At 37.9% G+C, this 13,697-nt stretch overlaps 1 protein-coding gene across 5 annotated transcripts in view; it reads left to right on the top strand.

Annotated features, from left to right (window-relative positions):
* Positions 1-13,697, top strand: part of LOC143658530 (zinc finger protein 671-like) — a 526,356-nt gene that overhangs the window by 4,769 nt on the left and 507,890 nt on the right. For 3 of the 5 annotated variants that reach the window (XR_013163240.1, XR_013163241.1, XM_077130560.1), the window contains exons 4-5: positions 492-590; positions 1,257-2,583. The exons of 1 other annotated variant lie outside the window; for it this stretch is intronic. Coding sequence is in view for 2 of the 4 variants with exons in the window: in XM_077130560.1 (XP_076986675.1) it covers positions 492-590; positions 1,257-2,572 (1,415 nt within the window). In the remaining 2 variants the exon portion in view is untranslated. Of the gene's footprint in view, positions 1-491; positions 591-1,256; positions 13,692-13,697 lie in introns of those variants that run through there. One more of the 5 variants, XM_077130559.1, reaches the window with a different exon arrangement.

Genomic DNA, 13,697 nt, shown 5'->3' with positions numbered 1-13,697 from the left:
GGGTTGGGTCTGTTCTTTCCCTTTTCCCTAGGATCAGGTCTTTCACTCCCAAAATTGGGCCATGGATTCTGTTTCCCTCCCTGGTTTCCTGGAATATGTGATGTTGATGATAGGGTGGGACTCTTTTCACTACCCGCTTCCCTAGCTGCCCCAACAACTCCTGTCCCAAAAGCCTTGCAGGACAGAGTATAGGAGTTAGGGGTCTGTTAGTTACCTTTATGGATCTCTTACTTCATAGTCTTCCTGGCTGGGTGGTACTGTTCCATTCCATAGCAGTGCTGTGTCCAAGTTCTGCCTCCTTCCTCTAGCTAACATGCATTGTTTGTGCCAGGAATTGAGGCAGCAATGTGATTACTACTAGCTTGGGTTGTTCCAGAAAGATCCTCCTCCAGTGTTCTTTTTGTAATATTTATTTTTATTTCTTGTAGTCTGTCAGGTGCTAGGTTGTTTCCACCATTGCTGGTCACTCACTTGCCGTATTTTTCCCTTAGGACTTGCACCTCCTAGGACCCATGAAATTACTCAGCTGGAGTGGTGGAGAGAGCCCTGGCTGCCTGACCAAGAAGTTCTGACTCCAGCCTCACTAAGAGGTACTTGGAGGTGGCATGGTGGTGATGAGTGGAAGCTGGGGCGGGGTGCCATTTCAGGTCTGGATTCAAATTTACCAGGAACTCTCCAATTTTGCCTGATATTTTGGTGCTGTGGCAAGTGGCCACAGCTGATTCTCATCGTTCCTTCCCAAATGGCCCATTTTTTCATTGTACTGTGTCGTGACCCAGGGCTTCCCCCAATCTCACTATCCTCCCCATCTCCCCTATTCCTGGCCCTGCTGTTCCAATGTGGCCTTAACTTAATGTGCCATGAAGTGGGCTGCCTATGCTTTTACAGCCTTTGATGCCAGCTGCTCAGTTGCAATTGATGTTCCTGGGCCTGGACATGCCCTGCTGCACAGCATGCACATGTTACAGGCAAGACCACACATAAGTCATTTGAAGAAAAGTGCTTTGGAATCCCTACCTTTGTTTTGTGTGCTGCCCCCCATTCTTATATTCTTTGTCCTCATAAGGCCTTCCCAATTTTCTGAGCATGTTAGGTCCAAGAGTATATGCTGGGTGCCTTTTCACCCTGACTTCAACCCCCCCAATCTGCCAGCAATCCATGTACTTCATTAATAGGTGTGTAAGACACACACTTGTGATTGGGCTAACCCGTACCACCAAAGGCTATAAGTACCTCACTTGCATTTCTGTTTTCAGGTTATTGGTTTGGAGTGGAGGCTGAAGAGGCTCTTTTTGAGCAGAGTGTTTCTGTAGAAGAAGCGTTACACATTTGGAAGCCCAAGATCATTTCATCTACCCAGAATGCCCAAACTGGCGCAATAATATGTAGTCCTGACTTCAAAGATATTTTACGAGTGGCTGTGCATCAGGGAACCCATCTTGGGCAAAACCTATACATGTATGGGACATGTGGGAAACAATTCATTACAAACCTTTACCAGCAACAGAAGCTGCATAATGAAGATAAACCCTTAAGAAGAGAACAGGGCAGGGTCTCTATCATGATGAGCCATGGAGTCCATGTGCCAGCGAAGCCCTTTCAATGCAGGGAACATGGAAAGGATTTTATGATCAGCTTAGGTCTTCTCAAGCATCAGGTGAATCAAAATGGTAGGGAGCCGCATAGGAGCCCTGAATGTGGGGAGGCCTTTCACACTGGAAAAAAACTTTACAAATGCAGTGAATGTGGGAAAGCCTTTAGTCAAAAATACCTACTAGTTCAGCACCAGAGACTACACACTGGCGAAAAGCCTTTTAAATGCAGTGAATGTGGTAAACTATTTAGCCATAAATCTAACTTTTTTATACACCAGATAGTTCACACTGGAGAAAGGCCTTATGGGTGCAGCGAATGTGGGAGAACCTTTAGCCGTAATGCTGACCTCATCCAGCACCAGAGAGTTCACACTGGAGAAAAGCCTTTTATATGCAGGGAATGTGGAAAAGCCTTCAGGCATAATTCTACACTTGCTCAGCATCAGAGAGTCCACACTGGAGAAAAGCCTTATGAGTGCAGCAAATGTGGGAAATTTTTTAGCTTCAACTCCAGCCTCATGAAACATCAGAGAGTTCATACTGGAGAAAAGCCCTATGAGTGTAGTGAATGTGGGAAATACTTTAGCCACAAGTCTGGCCTCATTAATCATTGGAGAGTTCATACTGGAGAAAAACCATATGAATGCAGAGAATGTGGGAAATTCTTTAGCCAGAGCTCTAGCCTCATTCAGCACCGTAAAGTTCACACTGGAGAAAAGCCTTTTAAGTGCAATGAATGTGGAAGATGCTTTAGAGAAAATTCCAGCCTCATTAAACATCGGAGAGTTCATACTGGAGTGAGGCCTTATGAGTGCAGTGAATGTGGCAAGTTTTTTCGCCACAATTCCAGCCTTGTTAATCATCGAAGAATTCACACTGGAGAGATGCCTTATGAGTGCAGCGATTGTGGGAAATTCTTCAGCCAACGCTTTAAACTCATTCAACACCAGAGAGTTCACACTGGAGAAAAGTCTTGAGTGCAGCCAAGGTAGGATAGCCTTTAGTCACATCACCATACTTATTGAGCACCAGAGGAGCTGCATTGGAGAAAACCCTTAATAGTGTAGGAATTTCTTCAGCTACCTCTCAAGCCTCATTCAGCTCCAGTTTGTTCACATTGCAGAAAGGGTAACAAAAGTTGGAAATGATTTATAAAATGGCTCCACCCTACTCGGCACAAACAAATTCATAACAGACAAAGATCTCATAAGTTTACCAAATGCTGAGAATTCATTACTGGTCTTCTCTGATGGAGCAAGAGCAATTTTGCAGTCCAGATAGCTTTCATTAATGCACTGAAAGAAGAAAAAAGACTACAGCGAAAGGCATAACCTATTTGGTACCAGAAAATTTAGACTGATTCTACTTGTGAGTCACAGAGAGAGGGTTTATCTTCTTGTGGACATTGATGGTTTTAGATGTTAGTCATAGATTTATCCAGTCTCCAAGTTACCCAACCCAGAAACAATTTGCTTCTGTTGCTCTGGTTTCTGTACTCATAAATGCCATATTTTTAAGCCCCTTTTAATATTAAGGACTGTAAGCACTCTAAGGGGTACACTGAGAATATAATTTGTTTCTGCCACACTGAAGGAGTAAACAGTGTTTGTGGTTCCTCTCAACTTTGTCATCTTGTAGGACAAGAATATCCTACAAGACATACTACTACAAGAATTCTCAATCCATTTTTCACCTTATTTTTAATGCCCAAGACTGCCTGGGGAACGCTGAAGGGTTCTCTGAGCCTAATCTTGGACTTGATTGCAGGATTATTTATGGCTCCAGAGGAAACCTGGCTGAATAGGCAGTTGTTGAAATAGCTTCCAGAGTATCTGGGAAGAGAATGGATTGGGTCCTATATTCCAGATGGTTTTTTAGGCCCAGTCAAGTTTTTAGTGACTCATGAAAATGAACTCACCAGTTTTTGCTGTTACGAGTATAAATTTCCCCTGAGCCCTGCTTTCACAGCATCCCATAAGTCCTTGTATCCTGTCTGTGTTTTCATTCATTTCCAAGAATTTTCCAATTTCCCTTGTGACTTCTTCATTGACCAGTTGGTTAATAGTGTATGTAATTCCACTTATTTTTGAGTTTCCCAAATGTGTTACTGTTATTGACTTCAAATTTCACTCCATTGTGGTTGGAGAATTACTTTGTATTATTTCTATCCTTTTAAGTTTATTGAATGCTTTTTTATGGTTTCACATATAGTAACTGGGGGCAGAATGAGAATTCCCCTCTTGGAAAGATAGCCCACTTTGTGGGAGCTCAGGAAGGGGCAACCCTGTGTTCTTAGCTGTACTTGTCTGGATTATAGTTTTTGTCTCATTGATTTGGGAGGGGATTAAGAGGGAGTGATTTTGGTTCAAATATCAGACTCTTGCTGTTCTTATAAATTTTTACAGATTTTGTTTCATTTAGTGTATGCCTTATGGATCATTTACAGAGACTTTAAGGTGGTTGTATTTTGCAACTTGTCATCGGTTTTGTTGGGGAAGTGGTCTATAAAGTTCCTCATGCTGTCATGCTGTGAATTGATCCAAATGTTTAACTTTTTGAGAACCTGCCAAATGATTTTCTAAATGTTTATGCCATTTCACATTCCCTCCTAGTGTAGATTAGAATTCTAGTTTCTTCAACCCAAACAACTTAGAAAAGAGGCTGTATCCAGTTTGGGGCAGGAAAGGTACAGCATGAGCTAGGAGATATTTTTATATAGAACAAGAATATATATATAAGAATGTGTAATATAAAAGAATAGCTCACTGAATAATGTACTAATTTTCCATTGCTGTCATGAACTGTAACAGGTTTATGGCTTAAATAACACATATGTTATCTTAATATGTAGGTTTAAGTCCAGTCTAGGTTTCATCAGGCTAAAATCATGGTGGTGTCAAGGCTTCACCCTGTTCTGGGGTACCTAGAGAGTAGAATCCATTTTCTTCTTATTTAAGTTGTTGGAATAATTCAGTTCCTTGTGTTTTGAGACTAGGAATACGTTTTTCTTGATGGCTGTCATTTAGGGTCATACTGGATACTTTAAGAATTTGTAAAGAACATTTAAGGAAGAAATAATTAACACTTTAAACAGTCTTCACGAAAGAAGTTCCTTCACGAAGGAAGGTTGGAACGGTTACCAGTTATTTGAGGCTACCATTAGCCTGATTACCAAAGTGACAGTGACACTAAAACAAAGTAACTGCTGACCATCATCCACAAAAACATAAGATAGAACAAAACCTTAACAAAATTTTTATCAAATTTAGCCCAGTCGTATGCATATACAAATATCAGTGAACCATAACCTAGTGAGGTTAATCAGGAATGAAAGGTCGATTTAACAGTTGAAAATCTGTTAATGTAATTATTACCATTATCCCTGCACCCAAAATCATCTCAAAGATGTAGTAAGAGCATTTCAAAGTTTAAAATCTGTTTGATAAAAACTCTTAGCAAATTAGGAATACAGGGAGATTTCTTCAACCTGCTATAAGGCATCTGTGAATCTGAAAGTGTCTTTTCCCTAATATTAGGAATAATACAAATATTTCATGCTGATCACTTCTATATTTAATATTTGTATTGTAAGGCCTAAAAATTTAAGAATGCTTTTCTATCTTTGGACTTCATAGGGTCCCAAAGGCTTAGCTGGGAGTTCTGCTCTCACTGGATATGCCCCCTACTCAGCTAGTCCCCTAACACTGAGACCATCTGCACTCTGTCTGGTGGACCTTAACCCAACAGATTTCCCTTTCCTTCCTCCCGGTAACATTTTAAAAATGAGTTAATCACAATCTCCCACCGGAATGCAGTGGTACCTAATCCTATTGTCCCTACAAAGCCTGCCTCCCACAGCCCTTGTTGGTTCATTGTATTCCCAAGTGCAACTCCCATGTGGTCCTACATTGTACACCATGTCCTTCCCAGGCTGTGAGAATATGTGACTGTCCTACAGGTGTTAATTGTATCAGTGCAAGTCTTGGGTTTTGTGTATTCAGCCATTTCATGCTATTTTGGAAAGGAGATTTGTTTTCTACCAAATAGGTGACTGAGATTCATGTCAGTAACAAGAAGGGAAAAAGAAATGATCTGAAGATTTTAAAGAGAACAAAAACTGTCTTTATTCAGATGATATTATCTGTGTTGAAAATTCTAAACTTTCTGCTAAAAATCTACTAGATCCAATGATTAAATTTACCAGGATCTCAGGATAAAGGGTCCAGTACACAAAAATTAACTGAATTTCTGTATATTAAGAATAAGTGTTTGGAAATTGAAAATAATCTCTTTATAATGGCACCAAAATATAAAGTATTTGGAAGTAAAGTTAGCAAAATATGTTCAAGAAATATAAAAACTACCAAACATTGCTGGGAGTAATTAAATAATTCCTAAATAAAAGGAGAGGCCTACCAAATTCCTGACTCTCAAGACTAAATAATTTAAAATGTCAATTCTCCCCTAATTGTTTTATAAATTCACAAATCTTATTAAAATCTCCAGCAGTCTTTTTTTATTATTTAAATTGACATTCTAAAATTTGTGTGGAAATGCGAAGGTCTTAGAACAGCCGAAACAATTTCTTAAATGGTTGTTAGCTTCCCTTGGCTCTTACTCCTTCCTTCCAACTCCAAAACATATCACTCCAACCTCTGATTATGTCTTCACTTCTCCAGACTCTGCCTCCCCCACTTTCCTTTTCTGAGGGCCCTTGTGATTACACTGGCACACCTAAACAATCTAGGATGATCTTCCCTTGGCAAGATTCCTAATCACACCTGCACTCTCTTTTGCCATGTAAAGTAACATGTTTGCAGGTTCCTGGGATTAGGATGAATACATCTTTGAAGGTGCGGTCATTCTGCCTACGTTGAACACATCTCATTCTAATATATAGTGTAATAACTTACATGTATGGTTTATGGTCTGTTGCCATCCGAGTGTAAAGTCCGTGATGAAATTTTTTCTTCATATTTTGTTCTGTGACATATCCCATAAAAACCGTTGGTCAATATATACATATCTTTAAAGTCAGGATGTGAGAATCCTCCAATGTAATTTTTCTTCTTCAAAGTGTTTTGGCATATTTGGGGCCCCTTACCCTTCCAAATAAATTTGATAACTGGCTTTTCCAATTCTGCAGAGTAGGCTGTAGAATTTGATTGGGATTGCATTGACACTGTAAGTCAATTTGAGTAGAATTGACATCTTAACAATATTTAGTCTTCCAATCCATAAACACAGAATGTTCCTCCATTTATTTCGGTCTTCTTTGATTTCTTATTGCAATGCTTTATAGTTTTCTAAATGAAGGTGCTTTATTCTTCGATACTTGATTCTTTTACTTGCTATTGTAAATGGAATCCCCCCCCCCACGATTTCCTCCTAGATAGCTCATTACCAGTGTATAGAAACATCACTGATGCTTGCTTGTTGATCTTTTATCTAACCACATTGCTGAACTTGTTTATTACCTCTGGTAGCTTTCTTGTAGTTTGTTCAGGACTTTCTAAATATAGGATCATGTCATCTGCAAATAGTGAAAGTTTTATTTCTTCCCTTCAAGTTTGGATGCTTTATTATTTCTTTTCTTGACTTATTGCTCTAGCTAGAATTTGTAGGACAAAGCTGAATAACAGTAGTGACAGTAAGCATCTTTGTCTTGTTCCTGATCTTAAAGAGAAAGCTTTCATCCTCCTGCCATTGAGTATGATATTAGCTGTAGGTTTTTCATAGATGCCCTTTATCATGTTGAGAAAGTTTCTTTCCATTCCTATCTTTTGAAGTGTTTTTATCAAGAAGGGATGCTGGATTTTGTCAAATATCTTTTCTGTGTCATTTGAAATGAGCATGTGTTTCTTCTCCATTGATATATTAAAGTGGCGAATAGCATTAATTTATTTTTTTATATATTCATCCACCCTTGCATACCTGTGAGAAAGTTCACTTGATCATAGTATGTAATTCTTTTAATGTACAGTGAGATTCAATTTGCAATATTATTTTTAATATTTTTGCATCTATATTCATTAGGTTGATCTGTAATTTTCTTTCCTTGTAGCATCTTTATCTGGTTTTAATATTAAGGCAATATTTGCATCATAGAATGAGTTAGGTAGTGTTTCCTTCTGTTCAATTTTTTGTAATAATTTGAGCAGGATTATTACTAGTTCTTGGAGTAATTGGTAGAATTCACCTTGAAGCCATCTTGTCTAGAGCTTTTCTTTGTTGGGAGGTTTTGATGACTGATTCATTCTCTTTACTTGTGATTGGTTTGTTGAGCTTTCTATTTCTTCTGGAGTCAGTGGTGGTTATTTGTATGTTTCTAGAAAATTATCCACTTCATGAATGTTGTCTAGTCTGTTGGCATGCAGTTGCTCGTAGTATCCTCTTATGCTCTTTTGTATTTCTGTGGAGTTAGTAGTAATGTCCCACCCTCTCATTTCTGATTTTGTTTATTTGCGTCTTTTCTTTTTTCTTTGTCAGTCTTGATAAAGGCTTGTTGAGTTTGTTGATCTTTTCAAAGAACCAACTTTTGGTTTTATTGATTCTACTTTTTTTGTTCTCACTTTTATTTATTTATGCTCCACTCTTTATTATTTCTTTCTTTCTGCTTGCTTTGGGATTAGTTTTTCTGTTCTTTTTATAGTTTTGTTAGGTGTATAGTATGGTTGTTGACTTTAGCTTTTTCTTCCTTTTTAAAGTAGGTATTTAGGGCTATAAATCTCCCTTTTAGCATTACCTTAACTGAATCCCATTTGTTTTAATATGTTTCTAATTTTTATTTGTCTCAAGAAATTTACTGATTTCTCTACCCCACTGATTTTTTTTTAGCGTGTTGTTAAATCTCCATAAATTTGTATATTTTCCAGTTCTCTATTGTTGATTTCCAGTTTCATTCCGTTAAGATCAGACAAAGTGTTTTGTATAACTTAAATCTTTTAAAATTTATTAAGACCTCTTTTGTGCCCCAATATGTTGTCTTATCCTGTAGAATGTTCCTTGAGTGCTCAAAAAGCTAAATATAGAATTACCATATGACCTGGCAATACCATTGCCTAGGTATCTACTCAGGACATGAGGGCAAGGACACAAACGGACATTTGCACACCAATGTTTATAGCAGCATTATTTACAATTGCAAAGAGATGGAAACAGCCAAAATGTCTATCAACAGACGAGTAGCTAAACTAACTGTGGTATATGCATATGATGGAATATTATGCAGCTGTAAGACAGAATAAAGTTATGAAGTATGTAACAACATGAATGGACCTTAAGGACATTATGCTGAGTGTGATTAGCCAGAAACAAAAGGACAAAAACTATGGTCTCACTGATATGAACTGACATTGGTGAATAAACTTGGAGAATTTCGGTGGTAACAGAGACCGTCAGGAGACAGAAATAGGGTAAGATATTGGGTAATTGGAGCTGAAGGGATACAGATTGTGCAGCAGGACTGAATGTAAAAACCCAGAAATGGACAGCATAATACTACCTAACTGTAATACAATTATGTTAAAATATTGAATGAAGCTGAATGTGAGAATGATAGAGGGAGGAGGGCTGGGGGCACAAAAGATATCAGAAAGGTAGACAATAAAGATTGAGATGGTATAATCTAGGAATGCCTAGAGTCTATAATGATAGTGACTAAATGTGCAAATTTAAAAAAATGTTTTTGCATGAGGAAGAACAAAGGAATGTCATTACTGCAGAGTAGGGAAAATAGATGGTAATTAATATTTTAAAATTTCAACTTATGTGTGAGACTAAAGCAAAAAATGTTTATTTGGTACAAAATTTATATTTTGACTAGTGCATTTCCGAATATTACTTATGTAGACAGCTTAAAAGAATATATATATCCTCCTGCTTTGGGGTGCATTGTTTTGTATGTATCTATTAGGTCTAGTTCATTTCTGAAATTACTCAAGTTCTCTTTTTTCTTATTGATCCTCTGTCTAGATGTTTTATCTATTGATGAGTAATGAAGTCTCCAACTATTATTATAAGATATGTCTATTTCTTCCTTTAGCTTTGCTAGTGTTTGCATCATATGTTTTGGGGCAACCTGATTAGGTGCTTATTTATTTATGATTGTTATTTCTTTTTGGTGGAGTTCCCCTTTTATTAATATATGATGTCCTTTTTGTCTCATAACAGCTTTGCATTTGGGTGATATTTTGTTCAATATCAGTATAGCTACCCTAGCTTTTTTTTTTTTTTTTTGGATACTGTTTATCTGGAATATCTTTTTCCAGACTTTCACTTTTAACCTATTTGTATCCTTGGGTGTAAGGTGAGTCTCTTGTAGACAGCATTTAGATGGATCACTTTTCTTTTTACCCCTTCTGCCATCTGTGTCTTGATTGGGGAGTTTAATCCATTAACATTCAATGTTAGTACTATAATGGCAGTACCTACTTCAACCATTTTATCCTTTGGCTTTATATGTCATATCTTTTTATACCCTTTGAGTTACCTTTACTGATCATCTTCATTTCTATATACTCCTCCAAGTTTCTGTTGCCTGTTCTTTCCTTGCAGTCTGCAGGACTTTCGTATTTCTTATAGGGCAGCTCTCTTGTGAATGAGCTCCCTTAGCTTCTACTTATCTGTGAATATCTTAGACTCCCCCTTATTTTTGTAGAACAGTTTTACCAGATAGAGAATTCTTGGCCAGCAGTTTTTCTCTTTCAGTATATTGAAAATATCATACTACTGCCTTCTTATCTCTGTGGTTTCTTAGTCTTATTGGGCATCCCTTGTATTTAATGAATCACTTTTCTCTGGCTACTTGCAGAATTCTCTTTGACATTTGACATTCTAATTAGTATATGTCTTGGGGTAAGTCTATTCAGGTTTATTCAGTTTCGAGTAATTACATTTTTTGAACTTAGATATCAATGCCTTTCAGAAGAGGTTGGAAGTTCTTGGCCATTATTTCCTCAAATATTCCTTCTGCCCTTTTTCCCTACTCTTCTCCTTCTGGGATACCCATGATGTGAATGTTTGTATGCTTTGTGTTGTCAGTCAGTTCCCTGAGATCCTGATCCCTTTTTTCCTATTCTTTTCTCCATTTGTTCTTTTTGTCTTTTCAAATTTAGATACTTTGTCTTCTAGCTCACTGATCCTTACTTCTCTCTCTCTTCAGATCTGTTCTTGGGTACCTCTAGTGTTTTAAAATTTCGTCTATTGTGCCTTTCATTCCCATAAGATCTGTTTTTTGTCTTTGCATACTTTCAAATTTTTCATTATGCTCCCCCAGTGTATTTTGGTATCTTTATCTCTTTAGCCATCTCCTTGAATTGGTTTGGGATATTTGTTTGAATATTTTTTATTGGTTGTTACAGATTCTATATCTCCTCCAACTTTTTGATTTGTTCCTTCAACTGGGCCATATCTACCTGTTTCTTGGCATGGCTTCTTAACTTTTGCTGATGTCTGGGCATCAGATTATTTTGGTGACTTTTCTCTGAAGGTCGGATTCTCTCTTATCAGAGCGTTTATTGTTAATTTGGTTTGTGTTAATGCTCTCCTTTGACCCTCTTCACCCAAAAACCTTTTAGATGTTTTCCCAGAGTTGCACTTTCCTCGCCTGCCAGCAGATGGTGTACTTTGGCAACCTGTTCCCCTCAGCTCTCAGAAGGCAGGCTATTGTCAGCTTTTGGCTCCAGAAAGTAGTGGTATAGTCATGCCAGTCCCAGTCATGCCAGTCCCAGTCCCAGTTCACTGGCCAAAAGCTGCCACCATTGTAGGCCATGTCCCACCCTGTTCTTGGGAGAGTGGACCTCCATTGCACTTACCATCTGAAGTTATCCACCTACCAGGGACCAGAAGCCCAGAAGTTTTCTGCCTCAAGATTGGGGGATGAATGCCAGGAGCCAGGGTTGAGAAGGGATTACTCATGACCTCTGATTATAGCTTCTCTCTCTCCTCATCCCACTTTTCCTGGGTATTGCATAATCCACTCCCTGATTTCTCAAACTGTGAAACCATTGCTACAGACAGTTTCTGCCTGTTCCTAGTTTTTTTTTTTTTTATTCTGGGAGATAAGTGAGCCCACCCTCTCCCTAATCAGCCATTTTGGATCCTTCCCTAGTATATTTCTTAATATCCTTTATTTTCTGATTACATGAGCTGTGCATCTTGCCCTCACAGGTTTTGAATATTACGCTATCTGGATTTATGAATGATTTTACCTCTTCAGCAATAATAGAATCAAATATTAGGAGAACTAAAGGATCATAATTTCTTTGGCGCAAGAGAATAGAAATATTTTTATTACTGATGTTGATAAGACCCTGTGTAGATGAAGTCCAGAGTAGAAAGCAGCAGCTGAGTGCAGTGGCACCTGCTAGATTCATTTTTGTAAGAGCAGTATATCAAGATAAAAATCCCCCTGAGAAAACCCTCCCCAAATAATTTTTTTAGAAAGAGTTCCCTCCTTCAATTCTTGGCCTCACAAAGCTTTGACATTTTCTGCTGCCTGTTTGATAGCAGACTCATCCTGCTGTGAACATGGAAATGTTCAACACTGTCACCCACAAGGGCATAATCCTATTCATATTCAATGTAATTGCCATCATTATTCATGCACGCAGATGTGACATGGTAACTTATGGTGTCTGCACAGCCTTCTGCCCATAAATGCCCAGTATCCCTCAAACCATGAAGAGGATACCAGTGCAGAGGCCTTTGGGAAGCTGGGTGCCAGTGTATGGAGTGGAAACACCATATGCTGCATGTGCACTGGGCTGTGCCCACAGACAGCACCAGAACCAGAAGGAAAAGTTGCTAGATCGTAGTTTTAAAAGTGAAAATAATGCATGTTCAGTAAAAACATGGAGACAAGTGGTTTTCAAGACTGGTTTTTAAAAAGGACAGATATGAAGTAAATTGAATATGATCTATGTTAGTTTGAGGCTATTTTGTCCCTCAGAAAAGGCCATGTTCTTTTAATCCATTCCTGCTGGTATAGATCTATTGTAAGAGGAACCTTTTTGTTATTATATCAATTTGGATGTGACCTGCTTCAGGGTAGGTCTTGATCCTCATACTGGATTCATTTATAAGGGGATAAAAGCTACACAGAAGCTAGTAGATGAAACCCAGAGGAGCTCACAGAGAAGAGCCCAAGAGAAGCCAAGAGAGGCTCCTCAGAAGCTCAAGAGGAAGCCCCTGGAACTAGAAGCTAAAAGCAATGAAACTTGGAAGAGAAGGGCCAGCAGACATGGCCCTGTGCCTTTCCATGTGACAGAGGTGTCTCAGATGAACATTAGGATGAACCTGTCTTCAGAGTTGAGGTATCATCCTGTTGATGCCTTGAATTGGATGTTTTTGTGGCTTTAGAGTTGTAGACTTATAAGCTAATAAATCCCCATTGTAAAAGCCAACGTATTTCTGGTATGTTGCCTTCCAGAAGTTTTAGCAAACTGAAACATAATCATAAACTAAGATGTTCCAGTGCTTTCACAGCCTGTGTGAAGATATCAACAACTTCTCTTATTCTTGACCAAGGAACAATATAATGTGGTACATTTGCAACTCATGAGTGCCTGAAACTTCCCTAAGACCATCAGAGGAATTTAGCGTTGAAAGGAAACTTACAAATCACACAATCCTGTCCTTTCCTTTTTTGTTAGTTTTATTATCTGTCTTTATGGATGTTGTTTTGCATTTATATTTGAAATATACATGGAAAAAATGACTTACAATAAGAAAATATTCAAATATGCTGTAATAATATTTTCCATTACATGCTGAAATGTTCATAATATAAAATTGAATTTAAAACACATACAATATAACTTGATAAATATGACTTTAATTGGTATAAATATATGTATTTGAAATATATTGATAGTTTTTTTTTTTCAACTGGTTAATCGATTTGGGCTGATTGCATAAATGCTTATTCTGTACCCTTCGAAAAATAGTACAATTTTCTTGAACTGCAGATATTTGTACAATTAAAAAATTACATAGGTTGATAAAATGGCCATGAGTACATTCACCAAACTGAATATTTTGTTGTTTTTTTAGAAACTGTTGTTTATTTTCTGGCAGCCTTATTTCTACTTTTGTTCAACA

The sequence above is a fragment of the Tamandua tetradactyla genome, chromosome 16 (assembly GCF_023851605.1).
Source record: "Tamandua tetradactyla isolate mTamTet1 chromosome 16, mTamTet1.pri, whole genome shotgun sequence".
NCBI lineage: Eukaryota > Metazoa > Chordata > Mammalia > Pilosa > Myrmecophagidae > Tamandua > Tamandua tetradactyla.
This window is presented reverse-complemented; position numbering and strand designations above follow the sequence as displayed.